Source organism: Mobula birostris, chromosome 1, assembly GCF_030028105.1.
Source record: "Mobula birostris isolate sMobBir1 chromosome 1, sMobBir1.hap1, whole genome shotgun sequence".
Classification (NCBI taxonomy): domain Eukaryota; kingdom Metazoa; phylum Chordata; class Chondrichthyes; order Myliobatiformes; family Myliobatidae; genus Mobula; species Mobula birostris.
In genome coordinates this window covers 242,528,610-242,548,360 of record NC_092370.1, presented here as the reverse complement: position 1 = coordinate 242,548,360, position 19,751 = coordinate 242,528,610, and the positions used below count along the sequence as shown (strand labels likewise).

At 43.4% G+C, this 19,751-nt stretch overlaps 1 protein-coding gene across 3 annotated transcripts in view; it reads left to right on the top strand.

The window, feature by feature from the left end:
• The first annotated feature begins 13,009 nt into the window (after positions 1 to 13,009).
• Positions 13,010 to 19,751, top strand: part of vrk1 (VRK serine/threonine kinase 1) — a 93,700-nt gene continuing 86,958 nt past the window's right edge. For 2 of the 3 annotated variants that reach the window (XM_072274384.1, XM_072274375.1), the window contains exon 1: positions 13,049 to 13,193. Coding sequence is in view for 1 of the 3 variants with exons in the window: in XM_072274367.1 (XP_072130468.1) it covers positions 13,017 to 13,132 (116 nt within the window). In the remaining 2 variants the exon portion in view is untranslated. Of the gene's footprint in view, positions 13,194 to 19,751 lie in introns of all 3 variants that reach the window. The other variant, XM_072274367.1, reaches the window with a different exon arrangement.

The following is a 19,751-nucleotide window of genomic DNA, read 5'->3' as shown; positions in this document are numbered from 1 at the left end:
TGCCAAGAACAATCATGGTCATGGAAAGACCATGATCACCTATGTTATACAACGTGGCACATAACAAATGAATGGATATATGGCAGCTCCAAATTACTAAAGTGAGCCAAAGTGGTTTAAGGCAATGGGTATTCAAGTGTCAACCAATGACGATCATAAACACAAGAAATCCTGCAGATCAACATACATAAATTTATTTTGTCTAGATTTTGCAGATGCTAGAAATCTAGAGGAACTCAGTAGGTCAGGTAGCATCCATGGAGATGAATAAACAGTTGTTGTTTCGGGCTGAGTCCCTTCTCATGGGCTGGAAAGAAAGGGGAAAAATTCCAGAATCATGCTGTTTGATTATGGTGAACATTGTGTTTACTGCAAATATTCTAGACAGTGGCAAGGAAAGGTTTCAATGTTCACATCACACACAATGCAAGCAGGACAATCAGACGTATGATCTAGAATCTGAAACAAGAGAAAGTCTGCAGATGCTGGAAATCCAAAGCAACACAGACAAAATGCTGGAGGATCTAAGCAAGTCAGGCAGCATCTATGGAAATTAATAAACAGTCTACTCAAATCAATAATTTTAGAAGGTCTCTGTTGGTCACAAAATGTAAAACAAACATTTTGTAGCCCAGGTAACATGTCTGGAAGGTTTTATTCATAGAAAGATGGACAGACATGTTTTATGTCAGATAGCCATGTAGGTGTTCAAATTCTGATAGTGACTTCGCCACAAAATAGTTATTGATACACATTCAGTGGGCTTGAGCAACTAGGTCGTGTTGTCTAAGATGGGCAAACTCACTATAATTAGGGGGCTTCGATGCTAGTTATAATATTTTGGGTCAGTATTAAAATGTATTCCCCTTATACACCAAAAAACAGTGTTGGTTCCCAATGTACATATTTAACCTAATCCTCGCATATTAATTAAAGCTGCTTCTAAAGAAGCTACACTTCAAACTCTGACTCTGGGCAGATAAATCAAAGGCATAGCAGAGTCAGTTATTGCTGGGAAACAATTAGTTGTTTCTCAAGCAGCTAGTAATTATTTTCATGAAACCACAAACAATAACGTTGAAAGCTAAACATTAGTGATTGAGATTAAGTCCTGACTGTCCAATCTCCATTTTTTCTAGCTTGTGTTTCTCCATGATTCAGTGTTGCTACCTAATAATCAATCATCATGGCCATTGCACCTAAAATGGCCAAGGCCAAAGCACACATACAAGTCCTCATCAAGGGATCAGCAGTGAGCCATTTCAAGTTCCTGGGCGTCAACATCACTGAAGGTCTATCCTGAGCTCAGCATATTCATGGAATTACAAAGAAGGCATGGTAGCAGTTTGAGGAGAATCGGTATTTCACCGAAGACACATGCAAATTTCTATAGACGTACCATGGAGAGGATTCTTCCTGGTTGTATCACTGTCTGGTGCAGAGGGTGAAACAGCCACTGCACAGGATTGGGTAAAGTTGCAGAAAGTTGTAAACCCACTCTGCTCCAACATGGGCACTAGCCTCCTCAACATCCAGGACACCTTCAAAAGACAATGCCTCAAAAAGCGGCATCCATCATAAGGGCCCCCATTATATAGGACATGACCTTTTCTCATAGCTACCATCAAAGAGGATGTACAGGAACCTGAAGACACACACATAATGCTTCAAAAACAGATCCTTCCCTTCCACCATTGGACTTCTGAATGGACAATGAACCCATGAAGACTTCCTCAGTATCTCTTACTTCTATTTTGAACTGCTTATTTAATTGATTTTTAATATATAGTTCTTACTATAATTTATAGTTTTTAATACTATGTATTGCAATATATGCTTGTTGCAAAACAACAAATGTCACAAAATATGCTGCTGATGTTAAACCTGATTCTGATACTGAGCAAACAATCTAATCGATATATTAACACAACACTGCAATATTATTTACAATGCTTTATTTATTCATTTTAGTTCAGTTTAACATTTTAGAATGAACATATTGTGGATCTGATCTTGATTAATTTCCAATAGTTTTATAATTTTGTTGGCTGATTTAAGCTTCATTTAAAAATTATTATTCTTACCTTGGATGGTGGGGTGGAGCTATGTCTCTACAGAAGGAGGTGGAAGGTGCTTCTCCCCTCCACTAGCCTGCAGGTTAACCTTGGGCAAGGTGTAGCACCTGCCTGCCCACGAGCAGGGTCATGGGAAGTCATGGGTGCAGGTGGTGGGGATGGTTGTATAAGCAGCTGGTGCATATCAGTCCAGGTTATGTGACCACTGGCCATGCAGACAATTTCTGAAGTGTATTGATAATGGCTGGGGTCAATTGTCTTGGAAAGACTCTGCCCAGAAGAAGGCAACGGCAAACCACTTCTGTAGAAAAATTTTCTAAGAACAATCATGGTCAAAGACCATGATCACCCACGTCATACGACACATCACATAAAGATGGTGATCCTTACTTTCCAGTAATACTAGAACAATTTTCTAATAAATAACTAGAAATTAGATAAAACTTTCCATGTTCAACCTCTAAAAGGTAGACAAATTAGTATTCTTAGGCCACAGCTACAGAGACATTTTGCACAGCAAGATCCCAGACATAGCTAAATTTTTAGCAGACAATTTCTGCACATGAACAAATGTCATGGAATCTTTTACTTGGGAATGCATAGAGCTAACATCTCAGTTGTTTGTTAACATAACAGTCGAGAACTCTAGAATGTACTCTACTATCCTTTAACTGCATATGAAGAGCCACGTTCTGAATCTGAGACGTTATACTGATAGCTTGACAATTTTAAAATGATGACCTTCCAAAATGTTTCAGGTAAGTTTTAACATTAAGGATACTACGTAAATACAAGTTGTTGAAGATCAGAATTATTTTTGCTATAAACAGAAGTGTTTAGCAATGGAAATGTAATTGAAAAACCCAGTATTTAAGTATTCTACACTTACCAGTTGTCCACGGATGCCAAGGCTCTGCTGATCCCGAGACAATCTGTTCTCCCAAAGGGAAAGAGACTCGTTTTTTTGATTTAATTTTCAACGTGCTATCTGGACTCATCTCCTGCTGCCTAGTACAGTCACCTTTGACACCCATATTGTCAAAAGGTGCAGAAGCTTGCAGCTCGCCGAGGTAGACATTTTCTGTAGTGCTCATTTCATTGTTCTTCGGCTGATGTCAAAATGCAATCAAGCGTTCTCTAGTTTCACAGAACTATCCATGTGATATCCTTACTGCTGCTTAATAATTTAGTATCAATCTGAAGCAAGTAAAACTAGTTGTCTGTGAAGCTACAGAATTTCTGCTTTATTTGTGGAACTTCATTCTAGAGTCTCAAAAGAAGTGGTGAGTGAAATGATTATGTTCCAAAATTAGGACAAGGTTACATTACACTGGAAAACAGAACCAGACAGAAAGTAGAAAACCAGAGGTGAATTATCTTAACATTTGTCATAGGGAAAGTGTTAGAGAAACACACCCAAAATGCTGAAGGAACTCAGCAGGTCAGGCAGCATCTATGGAAATGAATAAACAGTCGATGTTTTGAGCTGAGACCCTTCTTCAGGAATGTGTAGGGGAAAGGCGCCAGAATAAAATAGGTGGGAAGGAGAAGGAGGACTAGCTAGGTGGTGATAGATGAAACCAGGAGGGTGGGGAAAGGGCTGGAGAAGAAGGAATCTGAGAGTTGACTATAGGAAGAAGGGGGGCACTAGGGGTTGGTGGTAGAAAAGGAGTAAGATGCCAGTGAGGAATAGAAGAAACATAGAAACATAGAAAATAGGGGCAGTAGGCCATTCGGCCCTTCGAGCCTGTACCGCCATTCAGTATGATCATGGCTGATCATCCAACTCAGAACCCTGTACCAGCCTTCCCTCCATACCCCCTGATCCCTTTAGCCACAAGGGGAATATCTAACTGCCTCTTAAATATAGCCAATGAATTGGCCTCAACTGTTTCCTGTGGCAGAGAATTCCACAGATTCACCACTCTTTGTGTGAAGAAGTTTTTCCTAATCTCGGTCCTAAAAGGTTTCCCCTTTATCCTCAAACTGTGACCCCTCGTTCTGGACTTCCCCAACATCGGGAACAATCTTCCTGCATCTAGCCTGTCCAATCCCTTTAGGATTTTATACGTTTCAATAAGATCCCCCCTCAATCTTCTAAATTCCAACGAGTACAAGCCCAGTTCATCCAGTCTTTCTTCATATGAAAGTCCTGCCAACCGAGGAATCAATCTGGTGAACCTTCTTTGTACTCCCTCTATGGCAAGGATGTCTTTCCTCAGATCAGGGGACCAGAAGTGGGAAATATGTTAGAGAAGTCAGTATTAAATACGATACTGCAGGGAAGTTTGGAAGTTGAAGCCCAATGGCTAAAGCCTGGAGATTAGAGGCCTGGAGGCCAGTCCTGGAATTGGAGGACTGTCCATGTGTGTGGGTGCATGGGAGGGAGAGTGGGAAGGAGGAAGGAGGCTTCTTTTGCTGTTGTTGTTTTGTTACTTCCTGTGTTCTGTGTTGTTCTGCAGAGCATTTTGGGCATGTTATGTTGGTGCTGGAATGTGTCATGATGTTTGCTAACTCCACCACATCCTTAGGTGTGTTGGCTGTCAACGCGAATGACACATTTCACTGTAGATTTCCAAAACACGAAGAAATACAATAGAATCAGTGAAAGACTAAACACAAAGACTGAGAAACAACCGATGTGCAAAAGAAAACAAACTGCAAATATTAAAAAAACAAATAACAACAATAAATAAATACATAAATAAATAATACAGAGAACATGAGTGGTAGAGTCCACATTTCAGTGCTAAGGTGAGTGAAGTTATCCTCGCTCACTGGTTCAGAAGCCTGATAGCTGAACCTGGTGTTGTAGGACCTATGGTTTCCTTTAGCTCCTTCCCGATGGCAGCAGTGAGAAGACAGCGTGACCTGACTGGTGGTGGTGGTGGTGGTGGTGGTGGTGTTAGAAAAATATTTGACAAACCAGTGATTGAGAGGTTACTATGAATAGAAAGAGCTGCACAGTTGAACTGGTGATGTTCTAATTCTCCTCTTTTCTTGTATTCCTCTGGGAAACTTACTTTTTCAAATAAAAGTAGATATTGAGCTACTACGTCAATAATTCTATATGTTGTGGCCATCTTTGTTATGTTGAATGATAGACCATGGTGCTAAATTTTATAGATTTATTTCCAGTGTGAATAGGTTCATGAAATTTTATCTAAAACTATTGAGCTGTAAATCCATCTGTATTTTAAGGATGTAATATTGATCTGAAAGATCTATGATTAATTTATATTTTGTGATTCTCTCTTTCCAATTTTCTCCTCCAACAGGAATTAAAGGCATTAATAGATTCTGTTTTGCATTCTATTTCCCTGTAACAGTGGTCTCTTTAATAAAGGTACTCTCAGGCTCTGCTTTGATGTTTTGTACCATTTTCTAGACCACTGTTTCACTGTCTTTGCTTAATCTGGGACAATGATCATACGTGTGAGGGGGAAGCAGAGCTAGAATCTACAGTCCTGTGCAAAAGTCTTAGGCACGTAGTGTAGAAATAGCTAGGGTGCTGAAGATTTTTGCAAGTATTGTAGTAATTTTATGCATTGCACTGTACTGCTTCCTGTAAAACACAAACAAATTTCATGACATACGTGAACAATGATAAACCTGCTTGTAATATGGGTCTCTATTGTGGACTGTGAATGGGAAGGGAACAGGGAGAGGGGTTCATGGTTGGGAAAAGGGGAAGGGAGCAAGAAGCACAAGAGAGACATTCAGTAATGATCAATAAATGAACTGTTTGGAATCAAATGAACTTGCCTGGTGTCTCAGGGTTGGGTGTGTCCGCACCTGCACCTGCATTATGCCCGGTTCCTGGCACTCCTTCTCCCCCACCTTTCTCACGACCCCTCCCATGGTGCTTATTGTCATGCGAACAAAGTCACCGGAGAGACGTACTGTAGATCTGAAGTAGTCTCTTTATTTGACAACATGAGACACAGCGGGCTTCATATTGAGAACCCTTTCAGAGGAAAAGGGTCTCCTTGCCCCAACTCTGCGCGACATTTTATGTGCTAAAGATCAAAGCAAGCAAATTCATTTGTATAGCACTTTTCAAACATAAGAAGTTCAAAGTGCCTTACATGGAACAAGATATAATAATCAAACATCAAATTTCAGACAAATAAGAGAATAAAATCACACAAAAAAGGATATGATACATAGAAGTTACAGTGCACAAGGTTCTAATTAACAGCTCTAGCTAAGAGAAAAAATTTAAGCCTCGATTTAAAAGAGCTTAATGTTGGGGCAGACTTCAGTCCCTCTGGAAGGTTATTCCAGATATACGGAGCACAGTAACTAAAAGCTGTTTAGTTTTGACTCTGGGGACAGTAAGCAGACCCAAACCAGACAACTTGAGAGTTTGGGCAGGTTCATAATGCAGCAAGAGGTCAGAGATGTACTTTGTCCCTAGACTATTCAGTGCATTATAAACAAGCAGAATATTTTAAATTCAATACTCTGATGGACAGGAAGCCAGCATAGTGATCGGAGAACAGGAGTTCTCAAAGGATAATTTAGGATAATTCCATATTTATAGTGCTTCCATTGAACTGCACATCACCCTCAGACTACACAGCATACCACAGACAAAATACATTTAAATCAGCATTATCTAGTCTTCCAATCAGCCGTGGTTCACCGTTCTTAGGAACCCACTGTTCAAAGCTACATTTTAGATTTAATCCACAGTTCATATTCGAATCTGAAGTCTGGTGGCTGAAGTTATTTGCTATATAAATGCTCTAACAGTGCTCCATCCTCAACATCCCCAACATCCTTTGCTCCTGCCAGATTTACAAACTCACTCTCTGCTCCATGTTGACAAATACAGTACTGTGCAAATGCCTTAGGTACCCTAGCCATATATATGTGCCTAAAACTTTTGCACAGTACTGTATAAAGTGTAAGATATAATAAAATAAATGTATTATCTAAGTACCTATACAGTACATCACTATACACTACCCTGAGATTCTTTTTCTTGCGGGCATTTACAAATAAACAAAGAAATACAATAGTATCAAAGGTTAAAAGGTCAAATTTAATGTCAGCTAAATGTATATACTATACATCCTGAAAGGCTTTTTCTTCACAAACCTATAAACGAAAAACTGCACACAAAGAATAACGACCTGTGTGCAAAAGAAGAAAAACTGTCCAAAAAAAATTTAAACAAATAAATGTGTAATATTGAGAACTTGAGTTATAGAGTCCCTGAAATTGACTCCACAGGTTGTGGAATCAGTTCAGAGATGAGGTGAGTGAAGTTACCCATGCTGGTTCAAGAGCCTCATGTTCCTGAACCTGTTAGTGTGGGTCCAGAGGGTTCTGTACCCACAGAAGCCTTCTTCTTGGTTCTTCCTGGCAGAACCAAGAAGACAGCTTTTTTTTATGGCAGCGCTCCTTATAAATGTGCTCAATGTGCTTAATTAATACAAATAAAAATGAATCTTCAAACAGGGACAATTTAGCTGAATGATTAAAGACTGTGGTCTGTAAAAGGAGTCTTAATACTACGATAGAAGTAAGATTGTGTGTCAGAATCAGGTTTAATATCAGCAGCATGTCGTGTAATGGATTAGAAGGGTTTAGGAATACACGTGCAGAGTTCTTTGAAAGCAGTATCACAGGTAGATGGGTTGATGAAATAGGTGTTTATCGTGCTGGCCTTCATCAGTAAGGGCACTGACTATAGGACTAGGTCTCAGCCTGAAACATTAACTGTTTATTCATTTCCATAGATGCTGCCTGACCAGCTGCTGAGATCCTCCAGCATTTTGTGTGTGTTGCTTTGCATTTGTTTTGTGTTTTGTGTTTTGGATTTCCAGCATCTGCAGACTTTCTCATGTTTATGACTGAGTATTGGAGTTGGGACATTATGTTGCAATTGTATACATCTGTGTACAGTTGTGGTCACCCTTTTATATGAATAACGTGGCTAAATTGGAAACAGTGCAGGATGACACCAGGACTAGAATGCCTGAGTTATAGACAGAGGTTGGCTAGGCTAGGTATTTATTCCTCGGAACGCAGGAGAATGAGGGTCGATCTTACAGAAATGTTTATAATTATCAGAGGTGTCAGTAAGGTGGACAGTAACAATCTTTTCCCAATGGTGGGGGAGATCAAAACCAGGAGGTACAGATTTAGGGTCAGAGGGGTAGACCTGAAAGAGACCGGAGGGGCAATTCTCCACACACAGGGTGGTGAGTATATGGAATGAGCCGCCAGAGGAAGTGATTGAAACAGGTACAATAATGTAATTTATGAAACACTTGGTAGGTACATGGAGGGGCGAGGGTCAAAGGGATATGAGCTGAATGCAGAAGTTTGGAATTAAGTGGGCGTGGACTTATTAGGTAGACGTTCCTGTATCCATGCTGGATTGGTCTCTGGCTCTGAAGATCCAGATGGTGTCTTGTCCGTTGAGATGTGCTCCTTTGGTAAATAAGTAACTTGAGTCATAGAGTTGAACAGTATGGAAACAGGCCTGCAGCCTAATTCATCCATTGATCTTGCAAGTAAGGAGTTCAAACATACACAGTTACCAAATGGAATATTCTGTATAAACATAAAGTTTTTCTATTTTGCCTTTAAAACAGTGTGGTGATTGGGGCGGTACTGTTCACTTCGTGTACAATTACTGGGTCCAGTGATACAGACAAGTGGAGTCTTGGTTGTCGTGGTTGACAATGATTTCTGTGCCTCAGCATGCCTTTCGTTCTCCATGAAGCGCTACAGTACCACCTTCCTGACCGTTGGATCTCTCTGTAGATCTCATCCCCCGCCCCCCAGCCTGCTGCTGCTGACTTTGCATGCTAGGACAGGCATTTCCTCATCAAATTCAAGTTCATTGTCGTCCGACTCTATGTATGTACAAACAATGATCCCCTAGACACGCTGGAGGAACTCAGCAGGTCGGGCAGCATCCGTGGAAACGATGAGTCGACGTTTCGGGCTGGAACCCTTCGTCAGGACTGTAGAGGGAAGGGGCAGAGGCCCTATAAAGAAGGTGGGGGAAGGAGAAAGCTGGTAGGTTCCAGGTGAAAAACCAGTAAGGGGAAAGATAAAGGGGTGGGGAAGGGGAAGCAGGGAGGTGATAGGCAGGAAAGGTGAAGAAAGAATAGGGGAAAACACAATGGGTAGTAGAAGGAGGCGGAACCATGAGGGAGGTGATAGGCAGCTGGGGGAGGGGGCAGAGTGAAATAGGGATACAGGAAGGGAGGGGGAGGGAATTACCGGAAGTTGGAGAATTCTATGTTCATACCAAGGGGCTGGAGACTACCTAGACGGTATATGAGGTGTTGCTCCTCCAACCTGAGTTTAGCCTCATCATGGCAGTAGAGGAGGCCATGTATGGACATATCCGAATGGGAATGGGAAGCAGAGTTAAAGTGGGTGGCTACTGGGAGATCCTGTCTGTTGTGGCAGACGGAGTGGAGGTGCTTGACAAAGCGGTCCCCCAATCTGCGTCGGGTTTCACCGACGTAGAGGAGGCCGCACGGGGGTACCAGATGCAATAGATGACCCCAACAGACTCAAAAGTAAAGTGTTGCCTCACCTGGAAGGACTGTTTGGGGCCCTGAATGGTGGCAAGAGAGGAGGTGTAGGGGCAGGTGTAGCACTTACGTTTACAGGGATAAGTGCCGGGTGGGAGATCCGTGGGGAGGGACGTGTGGATAAGGGAGTCGCGGAGGGACCGATCTCTGCTGAAAGTGGAGAGGGGTGGAGAGGGAAAGATGTGCTTAGTGGTGGGGTCCTGTTGAAGGTGGCGGAAGTTGCGGAGGATAATGTGCTGGATCTGAAGGCTGGTGGGGTGGTAGGTGAGGACAAGGGGAACTCTGTTCCTGTTGTGGTGGTGGGAGGATGGGGTGAGGGCCGAAGTGCAGGAAATGGAGGAGATGCAGGTGAGGGCATCATTGATGACAGCAGAAGGGAAACCATGATCCTTAAAGAAAGAGGACATTTGAGATGTCCTGGAATGGAAAGCCTCATCCTGGGAGCAGATGCGGCGGAGACGGAGGAACTGGGAATAGGTAATGGCATTTTTGCATGTGGCGGGGTGGGAAGAGGTATAGTCGAGGTGGTTATGAGAGTCAGTGGGCTTGTAGAAGATGTCAGTGGACAGTCTGTCTCCCGAGATGGAGACTGAGAGATCGAGAAAGGGGAGAGAAGCGACCAAGTGAATTTGAGGGCTGGGTGGAAGTTTGGAGTAAAGTCGATGAAATTGACGAGCTCGGCATGGGTGCAGGAAGCAGCACCAATGTAGTCGTCAATGTACCGAAGGAGAAGTTGGGGAGCCGTACCAGAATAGGTTTGGAGCACAGACTGTTCCACATAAACCAAGTGAATTTGAGGGCTGGGTGGAAGTTTGAAGTAAAGTCGACGAAACCGACGAGCTCAGCATTGACAGGATCTCCCGGTAGCCACCCACTTCAACTCTGTTTCCCGTTCCCATTCGGATATATCCATACATGGCCTCCTCTACTGCCATGATGAGGCTAAACTCAGGTTGGAGGAGCAACACACCTCATATACCATCTAGGTAGTCTCCAGCCCCTTGGTATGAACATAGAATTCTCCAACTTCCAGTAATTCCCTCCCCCTCCCTTCCTCTATTCCTATTTCACTCTGCCCCCTCCCCCAGCTGCCTATCTCCTCCCTCATGGTTCCGCCTCCTTCTGTTACCCATTGTGTTTTCCCTTATTCCTTCTTCACCTTTCCTGCCTATCACCTCCCTGCCTCCCTTCCCCCACCCCTTTATCTTTCCCCTTACTGGTTTTTCACCTGAAACCTACCGACCTTCTCCTTTCCACCCTGCTCCCACCTTCTTTATAGGGCCTCTGCTCCTTCCCTCTACAGTCCTGACGAAGAGTTCCGGCCCGAAACGTCGACTCATCGTTTCCACGGATGCTGCCCAACCTGCTGAGTTCCTCCAGCGTGTTGTGAGTGTTGCTTTGACCCCAGCATCTGCAGAGAATTTTGTGTTAATCATCCTCTAGAGAATGGTGGACCCACACAACATATATCACACACAGAACGTAAGCCAAAATATTATACTATAAATAAGTTCTCACCGAGGTAGGAGGTCTGCTGGCTACCCACACCTGGTTTAGCCCACCTGTCAAAGTGGTGTCAACAACTGTCGCATGCAAACAGCTACTTAGAGCCACAGGTACAAGGTGAGTATCTGGTGGAGCCCAAATCTGAGTGACCTGCCTCAGAATGGGCATGACAAGCTCCTTCACCAGAGGTGCTACCCCAGACCTCCCAACCTGCAAAAACTCATTTCAGGGAGGTAACACCACCCCACCCGCCCCCCCCCCATCGACCTCCAAGGGTGTATGCAATACTTTGTTTAGTGATTTTTTCTAATCTGTAAACCAAGTTGGGTATATGCAGAAAATGTAGTATTAAAATATGTACTTACATTATATTATCATGTTTATTCTATTACAACTTTAAGCAAGTCTACAGGGAGTTTGGCCTCATCACGTAGGACATCAATAGCGTAGCTCCTTAGCAGCCAGCCAGCTAGTTTAAATAACTTTAGCTATGCTAATGAATGACTGACACCTGTTAAACTCACCTGAATATGTCTTTTACCTTTTAACCCACCATGGGCAATAGAAAAGTCACTGATGCAAACAGTGCAGCGAGCAACACTGTCATTATTTTTGAGGTCGACTGTAAAGTCCGCCCACAGAGAAAACTGATAGGTCTACTTAGCAGGGGTCCACAATTGTTTTTGCACTGCAGACCGGTTTAATATTTACAATACTCTTGCGGACCAGCCAACCGGGGGCTGGGGTGTTAATCACAACCGGAATATAGGCGATAAGTCAATCGCATCATAATATTTTAAGTAATGTTGGGATATTAAACACACAGCGCATATTTTCCTCGTATGAACATATAAAATCATTGCAACACACCAATATCGCTGAATCAGTGGGAGGCCCGGGCTTGTTTCCCTGCAACAACACAGTCCCATCGAGGGGTGATGGGAGACAGCGATACTCAAAAGGGGTTCCTTATGTCCAGTCTCTTCCGCAATTTAGTTTTCGTTGCATTCATTGCAGAAAACTACGTTTCACAGAGATAAGTTGGAAATGGAAGCAATGTTTTCAGTGCCTTCGTGGCTATCTCAGGATATTCAGCCTTGACTTTGATCCAGAATGCCGGCAGAGATGTTATGTCAAACATACTTTTCAGCCCACCATCATTTGCAAGCTCAGGGAGTTGATCTTTTTCCCGCGCTGACATGGATGATTCACCGGGGACATTCACAAGTGGGTCACGGACCCACTCCTTTGCACGTCTTGGGTCACTGATGACCTCGCGTGCATTCACATTCAACAGTGCGTGACAGTGAATGAGGAAAGGTGCAGCTGACTCATATCGTTTCCTTGTGGCCACGCTTAGCACGAAGAGAGACCAATCAGGATGCTCGCTCTCCCGCTCAAAAAAAATCTATTTTCAGGATATTGTATACAATTTCCGGGCATCAGGGAGCCACTATCGATTTGCGGGAGACTCCCGGAACTTCCGGTTGAGGTGGGATGTCTGCTACCCCTCCCTGGACACCCCAAATACACCACTCTCTGATTAAGCTTGTAACATACTCCACTATCTCCTTAATTAACTTGGTATTTGTTTTTTCAGTAATAATACCTTGAAACTTTTAAGTTAAGCCTAAAGAGCCATGCAAATGTTTTTCTGATTTAAAAAGATCATAAACCTTCATCAATAACACGCTCTTGTCTCTCCACAGATGCTGATACATCTGCTCCTTGGTATGCTACAGATGTATCAATTGATGGGCAGCTGCGTCAGACAGCGCCTCTTTCCTCCGAGCGGCCGTGAGTGGGATTGCATCGGACCAATGCAAAGCGCCAGCACATAGCCAGAGCTAACCAATGAGAAGTGCGGATGGTGGCGGGTCAGGGTCAGAGTTTGTGCGCCAAGTTTGGACGGGAAGAAAGTGGGCGCCGAACGAATAGCGGGCGGCTGTCATTCGGACGGGTAGACAGACGGCTGAGTGTCTGGTAACGTACGGTCAGCTTCCCCCGCCGGAGAGACGGCCGTGAGGATTACCTCCCAAGCTTGGTACAGAGAACTGTGGATATGCCGGGAGGGATGGGATGGGATGGGTGTGGACCGAAGAGGGGTATGAGCAGAGTGGAGAATATCGGCGGGGGCATTAGTTTTTAGAGTTAATGATACTGGGGTTGTGGGAGTATTTTAGGCTTGGCGGGTGTATTGCGATCTTTGGAGCGGACGTTTTCGGTAAATGGTGGATATCCGGGCAGGATGGACTTTCAGGGGAAAGGGAGTTTCTGTTTGGTGGGGTGGATATATCGGGGGGCAGTGGTTGTATCGGGAGGGGCTTGGGAGTGGGCCTGTAGGGGTGAAATGTATAGAAAGGGTATTAGGGTGGACATGTTGGGGGTCTTGGGGTGGGAAGGGTGGGGACCTATTTGAGAGTGGGATATAAGGAAGGCTAATAAAAGTAAGGCTTGCATGGTTGTAAGGGGTGAGGTGGTACTTGAGTGAACGGAGGTAGTTAGGTGTTTGAGCAGGTTATTATACAGTATTTAACCCCATTCCCTTGCTGTCTATCCCCCTGGCTGTGCGTACTCTGACTTTGTGCGGCAGTAACAGGTGCAATGCCCAACATGATTTGTGTCAGACTGTTTTCTCCTCAGAAACCTTTTATGGTCTCCCTGTTTGGGAGACTAGAGTTAGACCTGTTGTAATTTGCCTACTGCCACTGTCTTCCTTTGATCATGGTCATCCATGGATGTTGCATCCTAGCTGTGTATGCAAGCCATGACAGTACGATATGGAGAACAAGCTATTCCCCGTGTAGCTGGTGCCCCCTCTCTACGCAGCTGATGAATCCAGAGGTGCAGCAGAGGCCGGTACAGTTTAGCACCAGTGGCATCGCAGGAGTAGCCAGTAAGCATTGAGCTCATGATGAGCTGCTATCCCCAGCACTGATGAGCTCCATCTGCCTGAGTGACTGGTTTTGAGGCACCTGTAAACTGGCCTTTGCCTCTTCTCCTGTCAGTACAAATGGTTTCACTGTGCTTAGTAGCTAATCCACACGTGAAGGCCAGGAGCTGGACTTGGTTGGCAGTGTATTTGGAACACACAACATTGGGAGCATTTAATAGGTAGTGGGAGCTTATCCCCACTATAACGCCGGCTGTAGAATTGTTATGGATGTGATGGGAGGTGACGACCTCAATACAATAGCTATCACTGAAGAGGTAGTGCTGAGCAAACTTGTAGGTCTGAAGATCGATAAGTCCCCTGGTCCTGATGGAATGCATCCCAAGGCACTGAAAGAAATGGCAAATGTTATAGTAGAGGCTTTGGTGATAACTTAACAAAGTTCTATGGACTCTGGGCAGGTCGTGGCAGATTGGAAGACGGCGAATGTCACGCCACTGTTCAAAAAAGGATGTAGGCAAAAGGCAGCTAACTAGGCCAGTTAGTTTGACATCAGTAGTTGGGAAAATGCTTGAAGCTATCACTAAAGAAGAAATAACGAGGCATCTGGAAAGAAATGGATCAATCAGGCAGACACAGAAGAATATAATGTGTGCAGTGAATAGAGAGGAACAGATGAACGTTATTTACTTGGATTTCCAGAAGGCGTTCAATAAGGTGCCACATAAACTTTTGCATAGTAGGGGAATTAAGGGTTATGGAGGGAAAGGTAGGTCGGTGGAAATGAGTCCATGGTCAGATCAGCCGTGATCTTATTGAATGGCGGAGCAGGCTCGACGGGCCAGATGGCCTACTCTTGATCCTATTTTTTATGTTCTCGTGTTCAACTTAAGGAACCTCAGTAGGTCTACAGCAGACACAATCCCATTGGCTCTTCACTCAGCTTTGGGACACCCAAGCAACAGTGTAACATGTCACACTGCTCCTTATCGATTACAGCTGGGCACTCTCATCCTGTTAGTACTAATCGGCAAGCTTCAAAACGTGGGCCCTTGTACCTCTCTGGATCCTCGACTTCCTCATCAGGAGAGCACAATCTTTGTGGATCAGTAATAACATCTCACTGACTGATGTTATTGAGCATCACATAGGCACACTGTTCTACTACCTCTACACCCATAGGTGTAGGCAGCTTAATCGGCATCTATAAGTTTGCTGCTGATAAATGTGAAGTCTTAAATGGCAATGAGTTGTACAGGAGTGAGATAGTTCGGCTGATTGAGTGGTATCACAACGAGAACCTCGCACTCAACATCAGCAAGACTAAGAAATTAATTTCAGACTTCAGGATAGAAGTTGGAATAATGCACACCAGTCCTCATTAAAGGGGGTCAGTTGTAGAAAGGATGAGCAGCTTCAAGCTTCTAAATATCAGCCTCTCATAGGATCTATTCTGCACCCAATACACTGATGCAGTCAGAAAGGAGGCATGCCAGTGGTTCTACTTCATTAGGGGTTTGAGGAGATTTTATTTATTGAAAAACAGCACAGAATAGGCCCTTTGAGCCATGCTGCCCAGCTAACCACCGATTTAACCCTAGCCTAATCATGGGACAATTTGCAATGAGCAATTAATCTACCACCCAGCCCATCTTTGGAATGTGGAAGAAAACTGGAGCACCCAGAGAAAACCTCCATGGTCACGGAGAGAAATTACAAACTGCGCCGGGAACTGAAGTGGGTTTATTCGTACTGTAAACCATTGTGCTAACCACCATGCTACCATGCTGCCCTCTTTGGTGAAATTTGGATTCTGACAAATTTCTACAGATTATGGAGAGTATTCTGACCGGTTGCATCACAGCCCAGTGCGGTGCCTCCAGTGCGCTGGCTGACACGAGATTGCAGGAGGTTGTCGACTCAACCAGTTCCCTCATAGACACAAAACTCCTTGCCTCTGTGCTATCAAAGGGGACATGGCTTTAAGCTAAGGGGTGAGAAGTTCAAAGGGGATAGAGGAAGGTCTTTTACTCAGAGAGTGGTTGGTGCGTGGAATGCACTGACTGAGTCAGTGGTGGAGGCAAATACCCTAGTGAAGTTTAGACAGGTATATGGAGGAATTTAAGGTGGGGGGGTTGTATGGGAGGCAGGGTTTTAGGGTCGGCACAACATTGTGGGCCGAAGGGCCTGTAATGTGCTGTCCTATTCTATGTTCTGTGTTTAAGGGGAACAAGAAGGAGTCATCCATCATTAAAGACCCTCAGCATCTGGGGCATAACTTCTTCATGTTACTGCCATCTGGGAGATGTACAATAGCCTGAAGACCCAAACTCAACATTTTAACAACAATTTTCTCCTTGCCATCACTTTTTTTTGTATCTTACAGTAATTGTTATACTTGCAATGTACTACTGCCTCAAAACAACACATTTCACAACAATGAAGAAATTCACTCAAAATTTCCGGCATCCGCAGGATCTCTTGCATGTAACAAATTTACCACAAATGTCAGAGATAATAAATCTAACTCTGATTCTGAAGATATTGCATATGTTGGAGATCTGAAGTAAAAGCGGAAATGGTTGGAAGTTCTGAATAGGTTATGTAGCATATGTGGAACGATAAATAGGATAAATGACAGCATTTAAAGGACATTTGGCTAGGTACTTGAATAGAAAATTAAGAAAAGAGTAAAGGGAAATGGGATTAGCATAGATGGGCATCGTCGTTGGAATGGATGAGAAGTGCTGATATACTGCTGATGTACCAGTTAATATAATTTAGTGGCAATAATGGTGTGTACTATGATTTGTTCTAATTGATGTTTCATTTTAACAAGATCTCCACCTTGGAGTAATGTACAGTCACTTCCAGTTCGTTTTCTGGATTCCTGGATGATTGTTTAAAAGACCATAAGATATAGAAGCAGAATTAGGCCATTTGGCTCATCGAGTCTGCTCCACCATTTCATCATGGCTGATTCATTTCACACTCAGCCCCAGTCTCCTGCCTTCTCCCCAAATCCCTTCAAGTCTTGACTAATCAACAATCCATCAACATCTGCCTTAAATATACCCAGTGACTTGGTCAGTACAGCTGCTTGTGACAATGAATTCCACAGATTCACCACTCTGGTGAAAGAAATTCCTCCTCATCATCCTAAATGGATGTCTTCTATTCTGAGGCTGCACCTCAGGTCCTAGACTCCCCCACCTCTCCACATCCGCTTTATCGAAGCCTTTCAACATTCATTAAATTTCAATAAGATCCCTGCTCATTTTTCTGAATTCCATGAAGTACAGGCCCAGAGCCATCAATCGGACCTCATATGGTAACCCTTTCATTCCCGGAGTCATTTGCGTGAACCTCCTCTGAACCCTCTTCAATGTCAGCACATCCTTTCTTTGATAAAGTGCCCAAAACTGCTCAAGTACTCCGTGAGGCCCTACCATTGCCTAATAAAGCCTGAACATTATATCGTTTTCATATTCTAGTCCTCTCAAAATAAATGCTAACATCACATTCGCCTTCCTCACCACCAACTCAACCTGCAAATTAACCTTTAGGGAATCCTGCATGAGGACCCGTCAATAGCATCTGTTAACTACACGATGCCACGGTAGCTTAGTATTTAGCATGACGCTATTACAGCTTGAGGTGTCGGAGGTCAGAGTTCAATTCCAGAATGCTCTAAGGAGTCTCTGTACGTCCTCCCTGTGGAATGCATGGGTTTTCCCCTGGTGCTCTGGTTTCCTCCCAATAGTCCAAAGACATACCATAATTGATCATTGTAAATTGAGCTGTGATTAAGTGAGGGTTAAATCAGGATTTGTCGGGTGCTGGGTAGTGCAGCTCGAAGGGCTGGAAGGGCCTATTCCACACTCTATCTCAACAAATAAATCAATAAAATGCTGTTGTAACTTTCTGCCTGCTAATTTGGTGAACAATTAGTGACTTGAAGATAAAAGTGTGTCACATAAAGACTCCCATGTCATCACTGTTGTGATGTCATTTCAGGTGCAGTGCATAAGTTGTGTGAAATTTGCACCAGCTTTGTTGAACTGTACAAAAACTCTATGCAATTTTTAGACTTGCGATTACCTGAGGAACTAATGTCACTGGATCATTTTGGTCAATGATGTGCCTTCTTAGTATGGGTTACATTAAGTATTACAAGACTGCCAAAACAATTGTATTTATGTAACTTCACAAACTATGACAATGAAGTTGTGATCTAGTTGCTCAGATTTTGATTTTACACTTTTGTAAAATCTGTGTTGCACCTTGTATTTTTTGTAAATGCCATTGTTAAAGTTTCAAGATAATACTCCAAGCTAGTAAAGGACAGGTGTTGTTGATCACCACTGTCAGGAGGTGAGCTTATAGGAAATAAGTTTAGAGAGAAATAAGAAAAAGTGTGATTTCATTGAATTGCAGAGCAAGTTTGAAGGGTGAATGGCTTGCTGCTCCTAATTTACATGTTCATAAAATTTGGCTGATATTTTTCTGATGCCATCGACTTATTAGAACATTGTCCAAGAACTGTTTTTTAAATGCACCTGTTATCAACAAGAAAAATTATTGTGGTACAGTACTGGGTAAAAGTCTCAGGCACATTTCTCAGGTGCCTGAGATATTTGCACAATACTGTAATAATTTTATCTATAGCACTGTGCTGCAGCCACAGAAAACAAATTTGATTTATGTGAGTGATAAACCTGATTCTGATATGGATCTCTCTTGTGGACTCAATGGAAGGGAGGCGGGGAGAGGGAAATCATGGTTGGGAAAGGTGGAAGGGAGAGGGGAGGGTAGTGGGAAGCACCAGAGAGACATTCTGTAATGATCAATAAACCAATTATTTAGAATCAAATGACCTTGCATGGTGTCTTAGGGCTGGGTGTGTCTTCACCTGTGCTACCACTTGACCCTGGCACTCCTCCTCCGCCACCTGTCCCACACCCCTCCACCTTCACCATTCCCCACATCCTTTGCTCTCACCACACTCAGTCTCCACTCCACGTTGATGAATACAGTGCTGTACAAAAATCCTAGGCACCCTGGTTATCTATCTATATATAATAATATATAGTTTTTTTCCCCAGAACTCTGCAATGGGATATTTTACACTCCAAAGGGAGCAAATGGAAATTGAACTTGACATGGATTAAGGGAGGAAGATGAAATTTTTAAGGGGAACATGAGGAGCTTCTTCACTCAAAGGGTGGTGAGAGTGGAAGGAGCTGTCAGCAGAAGTGATGGATGTTGGTTCGACATCAACATTTAAGAGAGATTTTGATAGGTACTTGGATGGAAGTGGTATGGAGGGCTATGGTCTGGGTGCAGGTCGATGGGAGTAGGCAGATTTATAGTTCGGCATGCGATAGGTGGCGACAATAAAGTATAAAGGTCCTGTTTCTGTTCTGTGGTGTTCTGTGACTGCTATCTCATTTTGACTGATATGTGTCACCCTGAATTTTATGTTCAGTTTTCTGGATTGAGACTTGAACTCTCAACCTCCAAAACTGAGGTGAAAAATGCTGCTATGAGCCTTGGTGTTCACTTGAACTGGCATAGTGGTTATCACTATTACAGCTTGGGATTCAATTCCAGCCCAGTCGGTAAGGAGTTTGTACATTCTGTGCACACTGCGACTGTGTAGGTTTCCTCCAGGTCATTGGTTTCCTCGCGTAGCCCAGAGACGTATCT